General features: G+C 40.9%; 1 protein-coding gene across 15 annotated transcripts in view; it reads left to right on the top strand.

Moving 5' to 3' along the window:
• The window catches only part of LOC144930211 (uncharacterized), a 778,762-nt gene that overhangs the window by 599,731 nt on the left and 152,751 nt on the right, over positions 1–26,280 (top strand). For 9 of the 15 annotated variants that reach the window (XR_013635332.1, XR_013635334.1, XR_013635331.1 and 6 more), the window contains 2 exons: positions 16,084–16,163; positions 17,194–17,302. Coding sequence is in view for 6 of the 15 variants with exons in the window: in XM_078851599.1 (XP_078707725.1) it covers positions 17,194–17,298 (105 nt within the window). In the remaining 9 variants the exon portion in view is untranslated. The remainder of the gene's footprint in view (positions 1–16,083; positions 16,164–17,193; positions 17,303–26,280) is intronic. The other 6 variants (XM_078851599.1, XM_078851597.1, XM_078851600.1 and 3 more) reach the window with 1 other exon arrangement.

Raw genomic sequence — 26,280 nt, 5'->3', positions numbered from 1 at the left:
TGGTTCAAGTTGCCAAAGATTTACTCCGCGGAAATTACTGTTGGAAAAAAATAAAATCAAACTATAACTCAAAACGAGCATCCAGGACACACTGAAATGTCTTTAAACTGCTGGGCACTCAGCTGGTGCTACACAGGTCTCTTAACTGTTAAAGGATAGAAGATTTAATGCGGTCATCTTATCTGCCTTGAGTTTGACTAGGTCACTTTAAACATCAGTTTTTATCATTCTGATTCCTCTTGTGGTCATTATTTCAGCCCTCTGTTTCCCATCTGATATTGAACTCTAGTGATACGGGTGCAGAAGCAGCAAACAACATACTGGAGTGTGAGAAAAGGCTGTTTTTACTGCTTTTAGCAATGTGACCTTAGGTATTGATTTATAGCCTGCTGCAGTGCTCCAGTGCAAAAGGTAATTAAGTTAGTATCTGCACTTTCTAAAATAGTGCTGAGTTGCAACAAAGAGAGACCCTTTATTTTTCCTCCCTGTTTCTCAGTGAATGCAGATGCAGGCACTAACCTCTGACCCTTTTCAGCTCTCCCCAGCTGCAGCTGTTATTTTTCTCTCTCTGTGCCTTTAGGTGCTGATAGACTGAGTAAGATTCATTAACTTTTTGTGCTTGACTTTCTTTTTAAGCTAAAACTTGAGCAAATTTCTACTCAGTACCTGACTTTTTTTTTAAAAAAAATCCGAGAATTTATTTGGGTAGATTGAAGAGCAGGCAAGAAAATATAAACTGGACAGAAAATTCAGCAGGGTGGGTGGTTGTGAAATGGCTCAGATTTTAAAACAAAAGCTTCTGCATAAAGATTCTCACATCTCAGCAAGATGCATTATTCCAAAATACATATAAAGATAATAGAACAAACACAATGGGGAATCTTTTATATTCCAATACAGTCATTAGAGAAATAGGGCCACGGAAGGTAATAAAATTGAGTACCTTTAGGTAAGCATGCAAATGACATGCTAATATATGCAAATTAACATACTATGTTCAGTGTCCATAAAAACTACTAAATACAGCTAATTAAGGATAGGTAAGTTGCTGCATTTTATACTTCACAGAGTTATGAGGGATGTAGTATACTATCATGATTACACAATATTTGCCTTGGGGAATGCATCAAATGTTCTATTTTTTTTTCCCTAGCAGTTTTGTCTGTTTCCGTGGAAGTAGTTACCTTTTCACTTCCTCACTAAAGGTCTGAATCTGAGTGAGGGTTATGACATCAGAAACAAAACAAAATTACAGCCAATACTGTAATTCTGCAAATACTTAGTACTGAACTTAGTTCTTACTACTGTGACTATGCTCCTCAGCAAAAAACTTAAATAAATCCTTGACTTCAGTGGGACTTATGTATGCGCTTAAAATTAAGCACGTGCTTGAGTGTTTTGCTGAATCAGCACATATATCCAGTATTACCAGTTTGCAGAATTGTGTCCTTATTGATAAGGAGTCAAATCCAGCTTGCCTTGTGCATGACGGCTATTTAACCATTTTTGTGAGTTAAGCAAATGGGTTTTGGCCCTATACACTACTTGAACATGATCAGATCAACTGCCTTAAGAAATGGGCATCAAGTCTGATGAATGTACACCCTTAAACTTCTTGTTGCAGTCACAGATAGCTCTATTAACTCGTTTTCAATGCACTAATGGGCTTTTGGGGGTGAGGAGTTTATTTTAGAAAAAGATGGGCCCCAGTTTTTAAATGGCCAAGCTCTGCATGGTGCAGGACCTTAGGAGGGACAAAAAGACTTTATATCTGTCTGACCCTGGTGGCAGCTACAGGATGATTCAACCTCTGATACAAATTAGAGCAGCCCCAAAGCTGCTTTAATTTGCTCCCAGCTACCCACACCTTCAAGGGGCTGTTCTAGTGGCTCGGGATTACCCGAGTGCAATGGTGTTCTGAACGTGCTCCTGTTACCCAGTCAGATCCGTGATGTAACTCGGTCCCTCAAGTCTGTGAGGCAGGGTGACGGAAAACCAGCCAATCCAGCATTACAGCACCTGAGGATTCTCCCATGTTGAGGGCTTTGTAGCCCTTTGAGGCCATAAACAGGGGGCCAGGATCTGGTTCATGAGTTTTAATATTTTAATGCTAGATACTTTGTTATGTATTAGTGTTATGAATTGTAATATATGTTTGTGTGGTACATTTGGAGTCTGCCACACCAGAATTTCTAGCCTGTTCTCCAGTTTTGAGTACTTGAAAGTCTGATCAAGTCAGAACCTCTGAGATAATGTGAAAACTCCACCTCCCCTTGCTGTCATTTGCACTGATGGGTTCTCCTTCAAATTACTTCAGGCTGAAGTAATTTTTTAAACTATGTGCTACTCTCCCAAGATAGTTTGAGCACCTGGCTGTCCTGCTACTGCTGTTTTGTCTTCAAGGAATGGTTCTACTTTGTTTTATGCAGGATTTGGGAGCCTTTGAAACAGTTATGTTATAGCTGCAGAGTAACCCACATTTTAAAAAGAAGCCTCTCTCATTCCTGCTAGAGAGTGTGGTTTATGCAGGCCATTATTTACTCTTATAAGCACTGAAGCACCCCAGTGATGGATTGGTGTACAGATGTGGTGAGCAGAAAGGGGCTCATTACAGTTTGCCTGATGCTTTGCTTTGCTGTCGATGATGGTTTATAGCTCCAATTCAGCAAAACATCTGAACGCGTGCCTAATCTGCCCCTGTCCAGTAAAGCCATTCAGCATGTGCTTGAGGCCCATTGAAATAAAAATTAAGCCCAATAATTAAGCACATGCTTAAATGATTTGCTAAACAGGAATGGACTGCTGAAGCAGGGCCATTGGCGGGAAAGAAAGACAGTGGTGTTCTTGTGGCAGAAGAGACAGGTTGACAGGAAAGAGAGATTGTGAACAGCAAAGAACCTGGGGGGGGGAGCAATAAGGAAAATGGGGGTGCAGAGGTGACAAAGGTATCTCAACGGATAAGGGCTCATAGGGGGGTAAGCAACATACTATAAAAGAGTGAGAATAATGGAGAGAGAGAAAATATGGAGAAATGGACAAACCATTTTAATTAGCTCAGAAAAAATATTGAAAGAAAGAAAAGTGACCTGTTGAAAAATGAATAGAATGACAAAAAAGGTGTGTGTGTGTGTGTGAGGGGGAGGAGGATTAGGGAGGAAAAGATAATAAAAATAGGGGTTATAGAAATGTTAATTGTATTTTGTTTAAAGTTCTCTCTTACTTTTATATGTGCTATGTCCCACCTACCAAAAAAATCACTTGCAAATCCAGATGCTGCCCCAAGTTGCACCCATGCATTACCACATTTCAGCACTTTCCCTGATTAGGAAGTTTCTGAGACGTGTTCAGAAGCATCATATTATGTACGTTAATCATTGGCAGGGGTGCAAATGATCTTCAGATTCTAAATGCAGAGCCATGTTTTCAATTGCTGTGATCTCGTATCAGTGTAAACCCACACACAGTATCTTGCAGGCTAGCAAGTGTTATGCAGGAACTCCAAAATTACCCTGCTGCCACTTGGCCGCTTGCCCTTCACAGTGCTTAACTGACATATCCAGAATCAGTGCCTGTCAGAGACGGCACTGTTTTCAGAACTGCTGATTCAGCATGTGATCGGAGTGGAGGGGAGCTGATGTAACTTAGTTGCAGCAATAAGAGGCCTTTAACAACATACGTACTGTATTTTGATAAGAAAGGGAAGATTAGGAGACAGGAGTAGAAGGGGTTTACTGTAACCCCTTTTGATAAAATATTGCAGCACGTGTTATCCCCTGAAAGATTCATTCTTACCAGACCTCCACAGAGCTGTCTTTATCACAGGTAATCTTGAACAAGAACACTCTCCCTCCCACCCCCTCATGTTGAACTGATACCTTGAGACACTCCAGAAGTCCCTAGCAAGGTTGTGACCGTTGGTATGGGGCCCCTTGCATACAGCTGATAGCTTGGATTGACCACTGCAGCTCTAGAACTGACAGGCTTTATTTGTCTTCTGACCTTTGGTGCAGTGCAAGGAAGGAGGTGGGTTGATTGGGCAAAAGAAAACTAAAAAGTCCTCTTGCAAAATAGAGATTTCTGCAAATGTAAAAAGTACCTAAAGGGTGTGGTGCAACTTCCTTGATCTAGATCTTATTCATTTCAAGGGAGGAGAGGAGAGAGAGAGAGAGAGAGAGAGAGAATGCTGCTTTTGGCAGAGGGCAACTGGCTGCTTTATGGCTTTGCCTTGATGTATGTTTAAAAAACATCCTAGAGTCTGGCACAAGGAGGATTTTTCCCACTTGTGTTACTTCTAAACATTCTTCAAAAGCTTCAGTAGAATATAGAGTATTTATTTGATCACGCAAACATATTCAGTACTGAAGCTCATGGGTAATACCCACCTCTGACCATAATCAGCCATTTTTTAAACTTCTAATTTAAATTCAAATTTGCTGTAATCTGTGTAGAATAGAGAGAGATGTCTCAAGCATAATTGCTTCTCTTGAATCAACTTGACTCCATCCAGGCAGCTGCAGAGGCAGGGGGCAATGTTATCAAACTGGATTCCTCAACTAAATATAAATATGGTCAAAAGAATGAATATATTTACTGTGTACACACTAGTCTCAAGTAATTTGCAAAAGAGTCAGTGCTTGAGTTTATTTCAGATAAACATTCAAAAGTTTGCATGCTTATCTCAACCTTGTCTGGACTATCCAAACTTCCTGAGGCAACATTTTGCTAGAGATTTCACAAGTATGGGCTTTCTTGTGAGATTCCTGTTTTCAAATATCATCAGAACAGCCCTTTTCACAGTATTTAGGCATTGATGATCCCAGTTGTACCCCAGAAGTGCAGACACATGGATTTATTCTACATTAGTTTTTTTGAATAAGGGCCTAAAAGTATTTAAACAAACTTTGATTTAGACCCAGAAAGCTTGAATCCAGAGCTGATGTTCAAAGTTCAGGTGTTTGGGTCCAGGATTTTCACTTGGGCCAATATTTAATTCACATCTTTTGATTTAGTAATTCTGTAGTACTTCTAAATGGGGCTACTCTTCAAGACCACATAGAAAGTTTAGCTACTGCACCCATTTATTTTGCAGTTTCAGTCCTGTGGCTCATATGTCAACTGTTTTGTGCAGACTTCACTAGTTTCCATCTGTCAAGATACAATCTTAGGTTTGAATCTATTGGTTTTTAAATCCTGAATATTTGAGACACTACTTCTTTCCGTGTGCACCTTCCCAGCAATTGAGATCAACTAGAATGCTGCTGTTAAAAATCCTGGATATGACTGTAAGTGGACTAAAGTTAGGGCATTCTCAGTGGAGGATCCTTGATTATGGAACTCACTTTCCCTGTTAGTGTGACAGAGGCCAAAATTGTTGAGATTTAGGAAATGATATAAGGTTCATCTTTTTACTTTTTTTGTGTTATGGCTGAGTAAGTTTTACTTTATTGGGGACAGTTTATTTAATTGTGACAGTCAGTTGTTGTGACAGACAGTTGTAATTATTGTGACTCAAAGATCTCCTGATGCCAGCTGGCAGAAGGCATAAGGGGTACTTAGCATTTTACAAAGATCCCTGGGGTCAGGTATCTACTTAATAGTGTGCCAAAGGCAGGTGAGCTCTCTATTGAAAGCCAGTAGCTTACTGGTCATCATAGTCATAGTGAAAGGTATGTATGGATGATATTTAAGGAGTTATATATCTATACTGAAAACTATGTGTTTAAGGTGTATAAGTTTAGACAGCTCACCAGAAGGTGCTAAACAGCTTCTTTTTAGGTAGAGGGTAGTAAAAGTTTCTCTCTCTGGGTGGTCATTGGGTATTTTGTGTCTAACACTGTAAAACCTAGTCTACACTAGAAAATTAGGTCAGTTTAATTACGTCAGTTGGGGGGTGAGTAGCATTGTTAAACTGACCTAAGTCCTTGTGCAGAAAGCACTAGGTTGATGGAAGAATTCTTCTATTGACCTAGGTACCGCTTCGTAGGGAGGTGGATTAACTACACCTACCTAGTACTGTCTACACCATCGGCATAGGTAGTGTCTACACGAAAGCAGCTCACCTATGCTGCTGTAGCCTTTTAAATATAGACATACCCTCAGTATATGTGCATTACTGAGCCTAATGCAAATGAAGAAGCTGTGAATTGACATAAGAGAAGCAGGAAATAACAAAAATAGTGAGGGGGTGTCCTGTTTACGAATAAAGACAATGGATTTGGGGGGCATAACTGGAGGTACTGAGATGAACCTGGGATCTTTCACTGAGGAGACAAGCTGAGAGCATGCTTGGTTTCCTGGAAAAGGGATCACAGCCTACCTGGCTGAAAAACACGTCAGCACTACCAGAAAACATGATAGTAACTAGTTAAGTAAGTCTAGGTTCTAAAATGCGTGTTATGATTTTATTTTACACGTAACCATTTGTTTCCAGTGTTTCTATTTACTATTATTTAAATCTCTCCTCTTTGTTAAATAGCCTTTTACTTGTTTTCATTATAAACATATCTAAATGCTAAATGGAATGGTGATCTTGAGCTGAAACTGGTATGCTTGTGAGTACTATTTATTTGGAAGCAGCTACCTTGTGAATTCTGTTTCTAGTGGATCTGGGGTTGGTCACTCCAGGGGGATGCTTGGAAGGCTGGGGGTTTGGAGTGTGCCAATCACTAACATCGAGAGAGAGAGAGGGGGAGAGAGAGAGCGGGGCCTGTATAAGCCTTGAGGGGAATGGTTGTGTTGCCTGTGGCTAGTGGAATTGGGGAGGCTTACAAGGAAGGCTTCCTTATGCTAAGGGCAGGATGCTAAAGAGGTACCTCACAACCCTGGCAACTGCCAGAAAGTGTCACAATGATCTTTTCCTTTAAGACCACTCTATTGGTATAACATGAGAACTCCAGCTAAGAACATAAGAACAGCCACACTAGGTCAGACCAAATGTCCATCTAGCCCAGTATTCTGTCTTCCGACCGTGACCAATGCCTGACTGGAAACTCCTGGAGTGGACTGTGGAAGGAGAATACAGGTGTAGTTACCTAGCAGCTGTGAAAATATCTAGTCCCACAAATAGGATAATTATAATAAAACTCAGGCAACATGTACTTTGTTGAGCTTCAGGGAAAAATAAACTACTGTACTCCCCTTTTAATAGAAAGGGGGTGATGTATTTAGTTCCAAATTCTGTCCCTCTACAGCTCCAAGGAAGCTCCACATACAAGGAAGCATAGTTCAGTGGATAGGGTATTGGCCTGGGACTCAGAAGAGCTGGATTCTATTCCTGGCTCTGCCACTGGCATGTTGTCTGATCTTGGTCAATTCAGTTCACCTCTCTATTTCTTCTGTCAGTTCAGATTAAGAACATAAGAAAGGCCATACTGGATCAGACCAAAGGTCCATCTAGCCAAGTATCCTGTCTTCCTACCGTGGCCAATGCCAGGTGCCCCGGAGAGAATGAACAGAACAGGTAATCATCGAGTGATCCATTCCCTGTTGCTCATGCCCAGCTTCTGGCAAACAGAGGGTAGGGACACCATCCCTACCCATCCTTGTTAATAGCCATTGATGGACGTATTGTCCATGAATTTATCTAGTTCTTTTTTGAACCCTGTTATAGTCTTGGCCTTCACAACATCCTCTGGCAAAGAGTTCCACAGGTTGACAGTGCGTTATGTGAAGAAATACTTCTTCATGTTCGTTTTAAACCTGCTGCTTATTAATTTCATTGGGTGACCCCTACTTCTTGTATTATGTACTTCCTTATTTACTTTCTCCACACCAGTCATGATTTTATAGACCTCTATCATATCCCTCCTTAGTCGTCTCTTTTCCAAGCTGAAAAGCCAATGGCATTTTGGGATGTATAAGTAGGGGCATAGCGAGCAGATCGAGCGACGTGATCATTCCCCTCTATTCGACATTGGTGAGGCCTCATCTGGAGTACTGTGTCCAGTTTTGGGCCCCACACTACAAGAAGGATGTGGATAAATTGGAAAGAGTCCAGCGAAGGGCAACAAAAATGATTAGGGGTCTGGAACACATGACTTATGAGGAGAGGCTGAGGGAACTGGGATTGTTTAGTCTGCAGAAGAGAAGAATGAGGGGGGATTTGATAGCTGCTTTCAACTACCTGAGAGGTGGTTCCAGAGAGGATGGTTCTAGACTATTCTCAGTGGTAGAAGAGGACAGGACAAGGAGTAATGGTCTCAAGTTGCAGTGGGGGAGGTTTAGATTGGATATTAGGAAAAACTTTTTCACTAGGAGGGTGGTGAAACACTGGAATGCGTTACCTAGGGAGGTGGTAGAATCTCCTTCCTTAGAAGTTTTTAAGGTCAGGCTGGGATGATTTAATTGGGGATTGGTCCTGCTTTGAGCAGGAGGTTGGACTAGATGACCTCCTGAGGTCCCTTCCAACCCTGATATTCTATGATTCTATGAAGTCTAACTCTTATTAATCTATCCTTATATGGAATCTGTTCCATTTTCCCTAATCATTTTTGTTGCCCTTTTCTAAACCGTTTCCAATTCTAATATCTTTTTTGAAATGGGGCTACCACATCTGCACGCAGTATTCAAGATATGGGTGTACCATGGATTTATATAGAGGCAATATGATATTTTCTGTCTTATTATCTATTCCTTTTCTTAATGATCCCTAACATTCTGTTAGCTTTTTTTGACTGCTGTTGCACATTGAGTGGATGTTCTCAGAGAACTATCCACAACTATCCAAGATCTCTTTCTTGAGTGGTAACAGCTAATTTAGATCCCATCATCCTCTGCAGGAAGTTAGTCCCAGAGTATAGAACAGTCTGGTGGAGTTCTGATAATAAAAGTGCATTCATTGCATGATCTAAAGCCCAATGAAGTCAACAAAAAGACTCCCATTGACTTCTTAGGGAGCAAGATCAGAACTTAAAAGTCTGATCCTGCACCATTAAAGTGAATGGGAGATTTGCGGTTGACTTCAACCAAAGCAGGATCAGGACCCTGGTTGATCTCTCTGTGTCTAGATTTACTCCCACATGCTACTGTGGTGTTGGGTAATGTTTTTTACTCTACATGCACTCAGAGGCTCTGCAATGGGAGCATTATATACATTTCAAAGCGGAAAAAAAATCACAGAAGTGCCCTAGTTCTGCACCCTTCTAGCTTTAAGCTGTAGTGACCTCACTGAGCACAAGACTGTTTTTTTTTCTGATCTTTCTGAAAGGAGTCTTGTTTGCTTGCTGGCCCTTACACACCAAGGCACTGTTGTGTTACTTAAAATTGTAAATTATGTCTGTTTAAGAAAATGTCAGTGTTTTTTAAAACAGAATAACAGAACTGGAAAAGTCTTGGCTGTGCCGTTTGTTACCAAAGTTGCATGCAAGCAGAATGATGCATTCATCATTATGAGCAGATTCAAGGAGACTAATGACTGGTACACAATACAGCTTTAGTTCTTTCAAGTAACATGATAGCTGTTTCTATTCTCGCCAGCAAGATTATCTGAGCAATGTTAATGCTCATAAACTAGCCTATAGAGGTACTATGACTACAAGACTGTACTTACAAACAACGAAAACTTAAAGAAAATAATCCCTATTAATTAAATTGATCTTTCTGTCAGAAACAGGGCTGCAAGGTAACTATTGCCTTGGTTGGGTGATGTAATTTCTTTAGCATCTGTACTTGTGCTCTGATTATATTGTTTATTCCCTAACAGCTCTGTGGAATGGTTCTTCAGCATTAGTATGGGGAAAGTTGCTATCGGTATTGCTTATCAGCTACCTGGTGAAAAGCTGATCTTCGATCACATTACATTAGCCTCTTTTATATTAGACAATACTTGGATCCTGGTAAAAGACATTACCAATGTGAGAATGACACTCATGACTTTGAAATACCCCAATCAAAGCAAAACCAACCAACTAACTAACTAAATAAATACATCACAAAAACAGAAATTAATAAAATCTAATCCCACCTCAAAACCCCCAGTCCACTAGGACTTTGGTATTGCCATTGATTTTATGTGGAAGGCACTCAGATACTACAGTGATGGGAAATGGTATAAAACCCTAAAATAGCTAGCTAGATCCTGTATATGGAGAAATGCTGCAATTTGCAGTTTTATGTTATGAAATACCATAGGAAAATAGCCCAGGGCTCTGACCTGTTGGCCTGGAGTTGGATATTTACTTAAAAATCCTTTTGCATGGCTTTGTTTGATTCACCTTAAATAGCCACCAAAAGAGAGGCACTAACTTTCTAGTTGCTGCTTTGGTGGTGTGTGGGGGCTTTTTGTGTTTGAAATACTGCTTGTGCTTTTGCTCTTTTCCTCTTCCACAAGGGAGGTGCTGCTTTTCCTGTATTTTTTCACTAAACACTGAGGTTACGCTATGCTCTTAAGTGTCGTCATTTTGGAAGCCCATAAGTGAGACTTTAGCCGTCTTTGTGTGGGTGGAATGTGTTCACTGTGAAACATGAAGAGATGTTTACCAAAACTTTTTCCCATGAGAATCAGAATTTTTCCTCTCTGAGATCCAGGTTTCGCCTTAGTGGAACTTTACAAATATGTTATTTCAGTGACCATTTTGTTGACTCAAGGTTCTGACCCTAGAAGGTGATGGCTCTGAACTGTGACTGCCCTTTTGCCTGCCAGACTTAGTCACAGATAATTGCCTGGAGCATTTGCAGTTAAGTTGCTGCCCAAAACATATACGTATATGGTCATGGTTTTCAAAAGTGGCTAGTGATTTTCGGTGCCCAACATGAGACACTTTAAATGATTTTAAGGGGTGGATGATCGTATTTTTAGAAAATCAGGCCCCTTTTAAGGAATCTCAGGCTGGTTCCCCAAATCCTTTCTAAAAATCTTGGCCCATATATTTTATTTGGTTTTAAGCTGACATTAACATGGACAAATGAAAAATATCATACACAATTACTTCCTAAATATTCTTTCAAGTGAGAACATCTCCATGTCTGTGCCCAAGTTGTCACCTTTTGGTTCATTGGGGTATGGCAAGATGGATGCCTTCTTGGGAGTCTGACAAATGGGAAAGACCAATCTGTCTACCACATTTTTCTGAAAACATGGCTCTTAGGCTCTAATAAAGAAGTTGAAAACATGTTCTTATTTGTCAGGGAAGTAAATGTCCCACAATCTTAATTACAGTCTCCAGAAGCAAAGAAAGCCCCCTCAACACACCGCTTTCCACTTGGGATGAACCAAGTTACTTCTAACTGCTAAGTTTGATTGTGTTCAGTTAAGGCCAGTTAAGCTCTTTTACTTTCTCATAAAATGTATGATCTCATTAGACCTCACAAGTTAAGCGGGATCAGGCTGGGTCAGTACTTGGATGGAAAATGTCTAGGAAAAACTCAGGTATCAAAGGAAGTGGTGTTTTGGTAGGAGGCACTGTCCCCTTGGACTCAGTACTGACCCAATGGATTTAGTGGAGGTTGTGCCCCTGAAGGCGCTACCTGACATACAAGGTGAAACAAACGAAATTCTGACTATTTTCATTCATCAAAATTCCATGGCACTTTCTACAGTATTAGGGGTATGTTAACACTAATGTCGTGGCCAAATTCCAAGGTAATTACATTCTGTCTCTGTACATTTTCTTTATTGCTTCCTTTGACTGTAGTATTCTCCTTCACAGTCTGTCCTGAATGCTTGTGAATTTCCAAGGTGTGCCTATCTGTGCTAGTACCTGAGCACTGTTAAACAGATGCTATGTTCCATCCCCAATGGTGACTGCATAATGTTGGATGAATAGGAATACATATAATACACATGTGATGTTTTGAGCAGACAATAATTTGACTTTAATAGGCCTCCATGCAAGTAAAAGGGTCTGTCCATGTTGAGTCATTTGTGAGGTTCAAGTCTCATTTTTCAAGGTGTCTTGCAATTCTTTAAATAAAACATGAGAACATATTTGATTCCCCAGTTTGCTACAGTTAGGCCTATCCTTAGATACTTATGCACTTTTACCAACATATTTGCTTTTCCAGAATCAAGCTCTCCTATATGACCAAACCAATCCAAAGGTACTAGAAATACTCTTTATTAAGATTGAGTTCGTTGGACAGAAGTGCAGGTCTTTTAAAAAATTGACAAAATTTCACATTCTATCATCTTTCCTTCCTGTCTTACTTCTACATTTTCCCACCAATGATTTGTGCCACTACTTCCATAGCAAACCTAGATCAGGGTAGAAATCTGGATTTTTTTTTTAACCCGAGAAGGAAAGGATTATGTTCCACAAGCCACATATCGGCCTCTGCTTCCTATTTTGACCTTGATCTATTACCTTTGTATTTGGGATCAGCCATGTTGGCTAAGTATGAAGTTCCATAACTTAATCATGTTATAATTTATCCTTGTGTGATCCTAATTTGTTTGTTTTTTTGTTAAAGGGACACAAATGCCTGCATGTATACTGACTTAATTCCTTAAATACAATATTGTGTGTCATCTGACTAAGGTTGAGATTTTCAAGGAAGCATAAGGTTACTGATTCCCATTGAGTTTCATTGTGAGTTGGGCACCCAAACCCCATAGGTTCCTTTAAAAATCCCAGCCTAAATTGCTAAACAAAGCAATGACTAGACGTGATTTTAATAGAATGATTTAATCAGTTTTATAATTTTTTTTTAAAATTTAAGGTTCTTTTCTTTCACACTATTTGGGGCTGATTTGTTATTCATTGTGAGGTTAAAGGAGAAGGGGCTGTTAAGAATAGAGTTGTTTGGAAAGTTTATAACAAGCCATTTTTTTTCTTTAAATTTAAACTGTTTGTGAAACGGGATCATTTCTGATTAATCTCTCAATTCAGGGTTTTTTTTGCAAAAATAAAAAGTTTCAAAATCATTGAAACAGAATATTTTGATATTTTTGAACCAGAAAGTTTTGGGTTTTTGAGTCAAAATACCTTTTTAAAATTTTTTAAATAAATTTAGACTAAAACTATTTAAGAAAAAAGTTAAATATGGAAGGTTTCAAAATTATCCAAACTAAACTTTTCAATTGACCCAAACTGATTTTTTTTTTTTTAGTTTGTCATTTTGTGAACACTTTTGAGACTTCAACTTTTCATCCTGATGTGGGGTTCGGAAAGAAATTAGAACTCTCTGAAAGTCTCACAGGATGGAAAACCAGGTTTCTGCCCAGCTCTATCTGTGAACCTATGTCAAGTTCAGGTTCTTGGCTAAAAACATGAACCAGAGTGGGTCCCATCCAATGTAGACAGCTCCAAAATGTAAAGACAGTAGACAGAGACAAATCTGGGGGTAAAGGTGACAGGAGTTCATAATTCTGATTGTCTGGTCGTTACATGAAAAGCAATTAAGGTTTCCCTGCCCCCCCAAAAAGATGGCTGAGAAGATGAATTTAGGCCATTAGGAGTTGCTCTGAAAATAGGATCTGAGTGGCAATGGCTGGAATGGTATCAGCCTTCCTCTTTTCTGTGCCCAACTGGTGGGAATCCTAGTGAAGAGATCCTATGTGATATGACTGAGAACACTTATGAAAAAAGGGACTGAGAGATAAATAAATGTTCATTTATTAAAAACAGGTTGTCAGATATTCTCTGTGCACACATGGTTGTGGTTTTCTTTTCTTTTTTAAGAATCATTGGCTTTAGCTTGAAGGGTGGAAAGTAGCTTTACATAAGGAATTTTAATTGCACTCCTTTTAAAAATCCTGTGCTTCAAAAAACCTGGTCTTACTGGAAAGATTTATTTAATGTATAGACATAAAAACAAAACATTGTTTCAAAAGTTCCTCTTCTGAATCTTGGCAACTGTATTCTACCATTTTCATTCTTTTGAGGTCAGCCTCCCACTGCTATCCCAGTAATCTTAGCACCACAGCTGAATGAAACTGGAGCCTAGAAAACAGACTTGGGACCAACCAGTGCAGGAAGCAATGCAGAATTACCCTGCTCAGTGGGAATCTCTGAGAGGAGCTGTGCCCTGCCTTAGGCACAGTCAATCCCTCTTCCACCAGTGCCTTAGCATGCAGTGGGACTGTGCTGGATTTGCCATTCATCAGGATGGTTGTCCTGTCTGTGGGCTGCTGCAGATGGGGGATGGGGCCATGCCTCCTCCCCCACCCATTTTGACTATAATTATAATGGTCCTTCCACTAATGGAAACACAGGGACAGAAATTGAGAAAAGCTCTTGAGTGGGCAGTGCTGGTAAGGGGGAGGCTCTTTGTGTGCTGCTTTGCTTGTGCACTTTTGCTAAGGGTCTGTCACACCGTGGCATTTGGGAAGGTGCCAGTTGTATATGCGCCAGTTCACTTGACCACGTTGGACGTAAAACAGATTATTTTTTCTGCTGTGTATTCTGCTTGCCACAGTTAAGTGTACTAGTGCTTCCATGGCCCTATGGTATCTGATACATGTGCTACTTCGGGGCATGACTATTCCACTGATAGAAGTTTTGTACCATGATCCTGCCTGGTGGGTAATGAACTGGTTCAGAAATTAACAACGGGAACCCAGAGTTATTAGCATAATATTCTGAGCATTATTTAATTATTTATTTAGGCCAACAGCGCTCTGGGCACTTTACAGATAGTATGACGACAACGTCCTGCCCCAGAAAGGGTGAAAAGAGGGAACAGCCATGCCTGGGAGACAGATGCAACTATAGAGGGGTAGAATACTGACACAGAAGCAAGTGTGGTGGAGAGGGTGTAAAAAAGGGGCACAAGCAGCCATGATGTGAGAAGGTTTCCACCCTTTCTGTCCCATAAGGACTGACCTGTGTGTTTCATAAAGATTCTTCTCCGGGCTGCAACTCAATTGTTTGTTTCCTGCTGGCTGTTTCTCCTTTTCAGCTGCAGCAAGCTCTGGCTTTACCCCCAATCTGTGAACAGCTGAAAGATAGCTGTAGAGGTGGCAAACTGACACTAAACTGGGATGAGCGGTAGATACGCTGGAGGGTAAGGATAGGATACAGAGGGACCTAGACAAATTAGAGGATTGGGCCAAAAGAAATCTGATGAGGTTCAACAAGGACAAGTGCAGAGTCCTGCACTTAGGACAGAAGAATCCCATGCACCGCTACACACTAGGGACCGAGTGGCGAGGCAGCAGTTCTGCAGAAAAGGACCTAGGGGTTACAGTGGATGAAGAAGCTGGATATGAGTCAGCAGTGTGCCCTTGTTGCCAAGAAGGCCAATGGCATTTTGGGATGTATAAGTAGGGGCATAGCGAGCAGATCGAGGGACGTGATCGTCCCCCTCTATTCGACATTGGTAAGGCCTCATCTGGAGTACTGTGTCCAGTTTTGGGCCCCACACTACAAGAAGAATGTGAAAAAATTGGAAAGCATCCAGCGGAGGGCAAGAAAAATCATTAGGGGATTGGAACACATGACTTACGAGGAGAGGCTGAGGGAACTGGGATTGTTTAGTCTGCGGAAAAGAAGAATGAGGGGGGATTCGATAGCTGCTTTCAACTACCTGAAAGGGGGTTCCAAAGAGGATGGATCTAGAATGTTCTCAGTGATGACAGAACAAGGAGTAATGGTCTCAAGTTGCAGTGGGGGAGGTTTCAGTTGGATGATAGGAAAAACTTTTTCACTAGGAGGGTGGTGAATCAGTGAAATGGGTTACCTAGGGAGGTGGTGGAATCTCCTTCCTTAGAAGTTTTTAAGGTCAGGCTTGACAAAGCCCTGGCTGGGATGATTTAATTGGGGATTGGTCCTGCTTTGAGCAGGAGGTTGGACTAGATGACCTCCTGAGGTCCCTTCCAACCCTGATATTCTATGATTCTAAAAGCTGGAGCCATCTGCTGCTGAGAGAGGAGAAGCAACTGTGGGTTGGAAAGGAAGGGGAGTGCTGAGCTGTGGTTGTACAGTTATCCCACCTAGTTGCATCAATGCCCATTTGTCCATGCAAATGTGGGTTTTATACCTGCACAAATGTTTTGCAAAGAGAGACAATATGGGCCCATATAAGTCTAAGTTTACCTTATTAGGAAATCTGTAATATATAGGCTATATTGCATGCCTGAGGGGTATAGCCATTTGTTACTGTTGCTGCTAGTCTTGAATTAAGACAGACTGTTTGTTTGTGATCCAGATGTGGTAGAGAGTCAGCTATGGGCAGAGGGCTGGGAATCAGCAAACCTGGGTTCTGTTCAAGGCTCTGCCACTGACTTGGTGAGTAACTTTGGGCAAATCACTTGGCCTATTTTCCCATCCTTTTGTCTCTTATTTAAATTGTAATCTTGCCAGGCAAGCACTGACCTATGTGTCCATGGTCTATGCTATGGGTGCTACAGCGGCATAGCCTGATGGTGGTGCAACTATGCCACTGTAGTGTAGATATTTCCTACAGCGACGGAAAGGGTTTTTCTACTGCTTTTCTACTGTAGGTAATCCACCCCTCTGAGGGTTTATAGCTAGGTAAACTGAAGAATTCTTCTGCATACCTAGCGGCATCTACATTGGGAGTTAGGTGGGCATACGATGCTTAATTTGTATTGAAAGAGGCACTGGGGCTTAAGAAATTAGATGCTGGGGCTCAAGCAATATTTTTGCTTTCATAACTGATGCAGCAAGTCCAGCCCTGGCACAAATTAAGCACTGACAGCATAGCTACAGTGCTCAGGGGTGTGAGTTGTGCACACCCCTCAGCACCATAGCCATGGCAATCTAACTTTTAAGTATAGGCCAGGCCTGTCTCTTATACAGTGACCAGCATGGCGGTGATGAGATCTCACTTGGGGCTCTCTAGACCTTACTGCAGTATAAATAATAAAGAAAGGTGGTGCAATACATAGCTGATTGCTTCTGGCCAAATGCCCAAGCACAAAGGGCTGCATCATTTAAAAGATAAAAGAGTCAGAAGAAAGAAAAGAAGAGCTGAGCCGGGCTGCGGTGGGTGGGGAGGGGAGGCATCCATTTGCGGGACAGGAGACAGGTGGAGTCAGGAATGAGAAGAAGAGAGGGGCTGGGAGCCCTGAAAATTTTGTGGTATCTCAAGATATTTGCTGGATTGGGAGAATTAAGACTAAATAGGGGACTTAATTCATCCCTTGTTGCTGTAATTTCTGTGTCTTAGTCTCTTTTATATGCTGAGTTATCCCAGAGGCTCAAGGAGAGTCAGTGTCAAGCTGTATCTGCAGCAAAGTCACATGCTGATGAGTAATTCGGAAAAAATACAAAAGATCCTTTTTCTCTTTTTCAGATTTGCTTAGCTCATGCTCATGAGCTGGAGAATAGGAAGACAGGCAGGAAGATGATGCATGATCTGGACTCAACACTGTTTATGGGACCTTCCTCCTTCCAGTGAACAGGTAAAATTATGATTTGAATCCTGCCTTGGCAATATGGATCACAAAAATGTTTCCATAAGGTGCTTGTTTTGGAGTTCAACAGGGCAGAGTAGGCAGCGATTGCCTAATGTGCTCCAACGTTCTTGCAGGCTGGTGGAAGTCAGGCCACATATCTGTGGTGATGTGAATGTGATATCTCTAGTAGGAGAAAAGATTTGTTCCTTTCCATCAGACTTCATAAGAGTCAGTGTACAGGCTCAGTCCTTGAGTCCACACATTCTCACTCCCTGCTCCATCTCCCTATTCCTGATTCTGTAACATAGTCTAGTCCTTGTTTTTTTTTCTCTGCATGAGCTTTCTTATAAAAAGAACATAAACAAACAAATGACATCTTGCAGCTTAACATAGAACTTCCCTATACTTACTCTCCTGCTAAATCCAACTTGAAACTTCCACTTGATTAAGAAATATAACCAATGCCCCCCTCCCCAAAATAAAGTAACTTAGAAGAGGAAGAAAAATGGGTGTTAAATGCAATTAGATGGGAGTCATAACTATTATTATGGAAGCTCAGGTCATGTATATGCTCAAAGAGTGACTGAGGAGGAGATTGTCAAAGGTGGAAATGGTAATTAGGCACCCGACTATCATTGATTTTCAGTGGGAGTTAGGCGTCTACTTGCCATTTATACTTTTGCAGCTCTCCTGAAACAGAAATTCTTATCTGAAAGATAGTCTCTGTTTTGTAAATGTAGCAACCAGAAAGTTTCCAGTATCCTAAAGATGCCCTTATAGTTCCTCAGTTTGAATGCCATCTACTCACAGGAAGCAATGAGAAATGGGGATGATCTCTTGTCTTTCACCCTATTGGATTTCCAGTTTCTCAGCATGACTGTGTTGCTGGCAATTCAGTGATTAACCAAGCCTTTTTATTCTGCAGTCAAATCTCCATTAAAAAAATATTTAAAATCATATAGGCCATAATGACTGAAACGCTGTATTTGCGAATAACAGCTTTGCTCTTTCCATTATTTGTGTGACACTTCAGCAGATGGTTTTGTGTTAGATTTAGACAGTGACAGGTACTGTAATCTCTAAGACAAAAGCATGTGACTGAGCTTTATTCCAATCTGGTAAACTCATGATAGCGGCTTTGGAAGAGCACCGAGATAAAGCAAAGTAAAATATGTGTGAACAATCAGAATGACACGGTTGGGTTGCTCTTTGTTGCTGTTGGAACAGCTTGCTGGTCAGATAGCTTTCTGGATACTGTGGAGAAATTAAATCTACATCCTAAATCCTAGCGAGTATGGATCAAATTCAGCACTAGGAGAGGTTGGCACAGCTCCTATTAAAGTCAAGAGGGCCTGTACCATGGTTAACTTATTTACCTAAGGTACTTCTGTTGCTCCCAACACCATAGTGTCCGAACACCTTATAATCTTTAATGTATTTATCCTCACAACACCGGTGTGAGGCAGGGAAGTGCTATCACCCCCCATTTTACAGATGGGGAACCAAGGCACAGAGAGGCTGAGTGATTTGCCCAGGATCATGCGGGAAGTTTGTGGCAAAGCAGTGACTTGAACCCCAGGTCTCTCAAGTCTAATACCGTAACCTCTGGACCAGCCTTCCTCTCTGTTTTATCCTCTCCATGTGTAACTATGGTATATAATCTTTTAAAATCCATAGAGACAAAAAGGCCTATAACATACATCCCCTTTGTGTGGTTTGACACCCAATCAATAGTTTTTCAAAAACAAAGTTAAAACACGTACTGTATTATGATTTGGGGTTAAATCCCTGTGCAGTGCATGGGGATTTATTATTATTTTTGTTATTTGTATTGTGGTAGTGCCTTGGGGCCCTACTCCTGGGTCAAGGCAATGTTGTCCTAGGCAATGAACAGACCCATAACAGGCAGTCCCTGCTCCAAAGAGCTTGAGACATTGGAATGATACTGAGTCAGTCAGAAAACTTCTTCCATACAGCAGTGGGATTTTCCTCTTCTTGCAGAGAAAGTTTGGTGCTGTTGTTGGGTTAATTTTACAGTACAATACAATTCATGCTGAATGTGCAAGGCAGAACTTTCCAAACCCAGAAAACAATACATTTCTTTCTGGCTTTCCAGACCCCTGCCACATCTTATATCTTTCCTATGTGCTTTCAGTATTGCTGCTGATGTTCTAGTGTATTGAAACCAATATTGAAATTCCCCATCACTGTCCAAGGGCAACAAAACACAAAATATTTCCCTTTCTTATTTGCATCAAGTTGAGGGAGGATGCAGATGTGACAGGAGCAAGATGAGAATGTTTGAAACATATATGCTATCTGCAGAGAGCACTGAAGGCCAAATCTGTCCTATCTGAGAAAGCATAGAGTCAGCTGGAGCTCCACAGCTGCAATGGTGGATGCTTCCCTGATGACCAAACGGTTGAATCCATGACATTCCAAGTCTTTGGGGGTGACTTTCGAAAGGCATTGCACTTGTGTAGAGCCTCCTTAAATCAGCAGAGGTAGGGCTGGGTTCTAGGTAGCTGACTGATAGCTGCGGGGAATCTTAAATTCACAGCAGAGCCCAAACAAGTGTCAGCGAGGTGATCTCACTTCTCATCAGGGAGTTGGACAAAGTACATGGCCCAGACTAGTCCAGCCCTGGAAGAACTTTGTTTTCTTATTTGTGGTTTCCCACTGCTGCATACTTGTAGTTACTGCAGCTGTACTGTTGGTTGTGCGGCGCAGAAGTACGTGGAAACTTAGCTGGAATTGTGGGGTCTCATTTGTATGATCTCCCCAGTTCCCTTCAATAGCTCCTCAGCCTTTTCCAGGCAAGCCTCTGCACTGGTCAGGAGTGCCTGGATGTAGGAATAAGGGGGATGTGCATGCCTTACTATCTAAACCCAGGTTCAAGATTTGGCCTTCAGAAAATCATCTGTGTAATGTTATGTGTATTCAGTTCCCATGGAGCAAGAAAGGAATACCAAACTCTGAAAGCTCAGGCCAGGACAAACTTAATAAATAACCTCACATAGAAGAAATTATACTTGACAGTGTTTTATATACACATTCCCTGTGTCCTTAAAGAAGGCAACATCCCTCAAAGAAGTTACAGTTAACTAGTCTTTCTGGGAGAGAAACCTTCCCCACATGCAACTCACCTCTGACCCATCTCATCTCAAAAAAGCCAATAGTGGTAATAACCTGAGAAAACCACACTTTGTAGATGTGTCTGAATTTGTACTTTATGTGATTCTGTTCAGTGTCAATGATGCTACATTACATAATCATAATAAATTAAGTTTCTTTGGAACCCATGACCAAAGGCCTCTGGATGACTTAGCAAATGCAGTTAACAAATGTACAAAGACACATGGTGTCAGCTTTTGTCTATGTCCAGAAGAGAATGGAAACATAAATGAAGAGCAACCTTTGCACAAAAGCAAATGAAACCCAAAATGACAAAAAATAGAATAAATTCCATCTTGAAGGAAATCAGGGACCTAAAAGAGCAGATATCCAGAGGGACAGAATTCCTGTAGCGCAGGCCTTCAACAGAAAAAAATCCTCGTTCCCATTCTCTCTGCATTACATCTTGGGATGGTCAACACATTCAGTTCAGTCAGTCTCACTGCTGGCCCATAAGGCAGAATGCTTCACTGAAGGTAGATGAATCCTATATTATTCAGGGCTTTATGCGCTAATGATATATCATGAGGTACATCCATTAATTTGTAGGTAGCCAAAGCTTTTTGGAACTTAAATATTCTTAAATCTAATAGATGAAGTCGTCTGAGAAGTCCAACTGCCATGTTCTTGTTATGTAGCAGCTGTAGTCTATAAGTGGTTTTCAAGAGTAAATTTGCATGTATTCTAGCCTAGAGGTCACTGTTAAAATTGAATTAGACTGATTGTTGGAAATCGCTGATAAATTTTAAAATAGGGAGTGGCTTCAAGGAGAGAGGGGAGCCTTAAGAATGGAGAATTTTCAAATCCAGGTGTCTAAAGTCATAGTTAATGGCCTTCAGAGGTACAATCAACTGCAGGTCTTATAGAGTCCCTTCTTTTCTTCCCATAGCTCCTTTTTCCTCAGCTCCCCTTTTGATTTTCAGAGCGTAAAGAGTAATAAATATCTACAGCTAATCTATCCACCTAGTGTTAGTACCATTAAAAAAGTCCACAATTACTGACATTTACCACTCCACTGGATCTGCTATCCTGCAGTTCTTTCTTCCTTGTAAGTGTGGGAAGACACTACGATAGGGAAATGGTTGTAAACGCTGACTTTGTAGTAAGAATTACCATACGCACACATACAAGTATAGCTGAACTACTCTGTGGGAATATCCATCAAGATAGACCAGACCCATGCAAATAATACATATATCACAGAAAAGTTCAACATAAAAATCATTCACTAAGATAAAGAAGTACCCTCAAATCATTCTAAAACCATTCCAAGTAAACATGTTCTCATTTACAAATTAGTGGTAATGATTCTCTTAGATTTGCTTTGAAACCACTGTGAATCTATCACCATAAAAAAATAAAACAACCAACAGTTACAGAAGCAGACAGAGAATAGCTCTATAGTTACAAAAATGATGCCAGGTGATTCCACCTAGCAAATCAAATTCTATTAAAATACTTAAAAATAACTGTACTCAAGTGCTCAGGAAGCTTTTGAATAATTACTGCTTTTGGGAGAGAGAACCTCTGGTGATTTCTGACCCCTAGTGCTTTGTCTTTTCATTTAAGGGGACCTAGTGTAGTACCACTGAGTTACACATTGCTTTTAGCTGCACCAGCAGAGAACTGTAATACTAGAACACATATTCCAGGGCTTTAAATACCTGGAAGCTCTGAAATGTATTCAACCCACACTTTTCAGATTCCTGAAGCGAGTAAGACCTTTGTGCTTTTTTCATTTCTAAGTATCTGGATTTTCATAAGTAGAATTATACTTAAATACCAACTTACTTATCTTTGCAAGCTTCATTAGCATCCATCTACACCTTTCTTTCTGCACAGTATTTTATAAGCACAGTGTACAGCTTTTTAATACAGTTCTGCAGCAAGGCATGAGATTAAATATTCAAATAGCAACCAATGCAGTGTATGTGCTTTTTACCCCAGAAGAATCTCTTCAAGAAAAAGCAGTGGCAAACTCTGAATTAGTAGCTGCACAATCCACAGTTGCAAATTGATCGTAATCTTTGGGTCTCAACAATGCAGTCTCAAAACTCTGCTCTGTATCTGCATTGGGGACAATGAAAGAGAAGGAGAGAGAGAAGAAGAAGAAGAAGAAGAAGAAGAAAAAAAAAACACGAAAATGAGATTTAAAAAGAAGTTGTCTGGCCCACAGTGATGAGATTAGATTCAAGAGACCATTGCCATGGTTTTATACTAACTGAAAAAACATTTGTTGTCCTACCACAAATGAGGATGTATTGGTATGTCAGAAGCTTTTAGCAAACAACTGGTTTATTTTTGAATGTGGGGATTTTAAATGTCACAGGACTACGTTTTTGGATTTGTAGTCATGGCTATCCAGCAATACTGCAGCACATATACATGACTAAACCGGTCTCTTCTAACTTGATATTTTCTGGCTATGAGGAGATCTCATTTCAAGTCACAATGCTGTAAGATAAACCCTGCTTCATCCTCCTTCTAATTCTTACCACCAACTTTTTCTTTCTTCACCCTGAATCAAAAGTCCTATTCAGCTTGTTGCCAGATGTGAGCAATCACAGCTTGACATAGGGTACAAATAACACCTACTCCAGCCATCTACTTTTAAATTGGAACGGGGCCCTTGATGTGTGCTAGAGATTGCTCTGGTTTATGTAACTTGCACATGAACAGTAGTAGGCATCAAGTGAGAATTACATGAGAGAACTTGGGGACTGCAAGCCCAGCAGCAGCTTTGGAAATGAAGCTAGCCATTTTAAAATGGAGGTAGGTCAGAAGTCACAGTTCAGACTGATTTTTGTAAGTGGCCTAATGTTCTCCATAAGTATATATAAAGCAGAAAGGGTCTGATTTGAAACCCAGCTTAACATTTGTTTTCATTTTTTAGGAACTTCAGAACACACAGGGGTCATTGAACTGTTCGTGCTAGTGCTATTTAGCATTCATGGTCTGGAGGAAAATAAAGTCCTCACCTCTGACCTTTCATTAGAATGTAGCACACAAAAGGTTGTGGGTGAGGGGAAGAGAAATAGGGAGGAAAAGTGTTCTTTCTTTCTCAGAAAACTGAGGTGATTTTGTTAGTAATCACAGGTTTACCTATAGCATAAGATTGTGCTTTCAAATTGTAAATTAGAATGCTCTCTATTACAGGGAAAGCATTTTTGTTTTTGCAAATGGAGTAATTTTCCTTCAGTACAGCAGTTGTAACCCCTTTCCTCTGTATATTTAATGCTTGTTGTGAAGAATAACAGCATGTCCTGTCAGCAGTGAGAGCCCATGCTGAGGTAGTGTTCAAGTCCAAGACATTTATGTTAGAGTCATCAGCAAAGCCTATGCCTTCCTCCATGCTTCATTCTTAAATTATTTCTGTAGGTTTTTTTTTACTTTGACCCCTTTTTTTAAAAAAAGTTTTGTTTTCCAAGAATAATAGCTTGTCCCTTTTTTAAATTATTTGTTTTTATTTTTCACTCAAAATGCATTACATTGAGTCCCTTTGAGAAAACATCAAATGGTGTCACCTAACAGCATTAAAATAAATACCATCCATAAATCTTGGTCAATGTTATGTGAAGTTCACTACTGAACATTGGGGAAAGGGATAGCATGGGTATGTATTTTCTTCTCCAAGCTAACAGTCCTAAGCAGCATTGAAACACTTTGCATATTACTCGCACCATCTAACAAGTTCAGTTAAGGGCCTGATTTTCACAGCTTTGCCTAGGCTAGTAATTTACACCAGTGTAAATAAGGGTAAAAACTCAACCAATCTGAAAATATAGCATTTTATACCCATCTTAAAGATGTGTAAATGGCTACCCAAAGTGCTAGGTAGTGGAAAATCAGGTCCAAAGTCTAAAGACCACTATCAATTAAAAAGGACACAAAGAAAATACCATTTGGAATAAAATTTTCAAAAGTGCCTCAGGCTCAGAGCCTCAAAAACATTTAGGTTTCACTTTAGCTTTCAATATGACTTAGGCTCCTAAGGGCTAGATTCACAAAAGGCCTCAGGCACCCAGGAGTGCTGGAACAATTTGTATGGTGGGGGTGCTGAGAGCCATTGAACCAACCTGTAAACCCTGGATATGATGGAAACCACTTCAAGCCAGTGGGTGCAGCAGCACCCCCAGCACCTCTAGTTCCAGCACCTATGCAGGCACCTAACTGCAACTTTAGGTACCTAAAATCCTAGAATCAGGCCGTCCGCCCTGGAATTCAAACCCTCTCAGCTGCCTCCGAACCCTGTAGATGCCTAAATTTGCTCAGTGCCTAAATTTATGCAGTAAAGTTCCCTGGGTGCCTATGTTTCTGCCTCTGAGCATGCACAGTACAACACCACCAGCAATGCACAAACTGAGGGAAGATAGAAAAGGAGTACCTGTGGCACCTTAGAGACTAACCAATTTATTTGAGCATAAGCTTTCGTGAGCTACAGCTCACTTCATCGGATGCATGGGGGAAGATAGGCATTCCTCTGCTTAATTTGCCTGTAGCGCCCAATCCGGTAAGGGTGCTTATACCTCGCCTACTAGATCAGACCCCTAGAGGTGAGCTTACACAAAATGGAGGTGGAGAAGGAGGTGGCGGTGCTGCTGCTTTCTACGTTTTATCCCCGTGGTTAGAGGTCTCACATGGGAGGTGGGGGAACCCCCAGTTCAAGTCCCCCTTCAGGTGGATGGGGAAGGGATTTGATTAAGAGTCTGCCACCTCTCTCTCCTGTTGATGCTGTTCCACTGTGGCTTTGGGGAAAAAAGTCACTGCAGTGGCGGGGACTGGATCCTGGGTCTCCCACCTCCTAAATGCTAACAACCAGGATACAAAATCATTCTTATGCTTGATCTCTGTGTCTGGCCCAATGATTCTTTTATTATTTATCCACAGTGGAACAGCCTCAACAGGAGAGTCTGAGGGAGCCCCACATGCGAAAATCCCGTAGCCCAGAGTTTTCAGCTCTCACCTAAGAGGTGGCAGATCCCAATTCAGATCTCCCCCTCCTCCTCTCCTTTTTGCTAAAGTAGTGCAGGTGCCTAATACCACTAGAGGGCTTTCAGCTGAGAATCCCAAACAAGGGGATTTAGGTGCTTATCTTTGAGAGGGGATGGGGCTTAGCACACACCCCTTGGCTTGGCATCTCTCGTTAGGTATTTTAGGTGAGGAGATGGCTATTATGCTGGCCTTTGTGAATCCCATTCTGGGGTGCCTGACTTTCCCCATTCATTGCATAGGGAGCCTAGGCGCTGAACTCAGGCTTTGTGAAACCCCAGTGATTGTCTAGGCACCTAAGTTTCTTTGTGAACTAGCCCCAAAGTGCTTAAGTCACTTCTGAAACTAGAACTTAGGAGTCTATGTTATGTAAGTACTTTTGAAAGTTTTACCCATTGTTGTTTTTCAGATGAATCCTTAAATTCCAGTTTAACTCGAGACTTATATCTAGGGGTCAAATGAATGTCTTAGGAGACAGGTATTTGGCACTGGAATATGTAGCTTTTTACCTCTAAGTTATCTGGCATATGTTCCAGAGCTCCTCAGGTACGGAGTCACTGAAAATGGTTAACATCTATTAGTTGTTTAATAGACAAAAGAAGCTTGTGGTGCGCTTCAGTTCTTAGTGGACAAGTGTTTACAACAAAAAAGCCACCATGGCTGTTGGTTGCAACTGTCATCCTTGTTAACAGCTTCACATAGAGGCCAACAACCGAAGGGGCATCCATTTATCTATCTTAGATACTGTGGTGATAGGTGCTTTAGAAACCTTTGAGGAATGGAGATTGAACAAACTACTTATTCTTAATGAAAGTCAGTGG

The sequence above is a fragment of the Lepidochelys kempii genome, chromosome 2 (genome assembly GCF_965140285.1).
Source record: "Lepidochelys kempii isolate rLepKem1 chromosome 2, rLepKem1.hap1, whole genome shotgun sequence".
NCBI lineage: Eukaryota > Metazoa > Chordata > Testudines > Cheloniidae > Lepidochelys > Lepidochelys kempii.
This window is presented reverse-complemented; position numbering and strand designations above follow the sequence as displayed.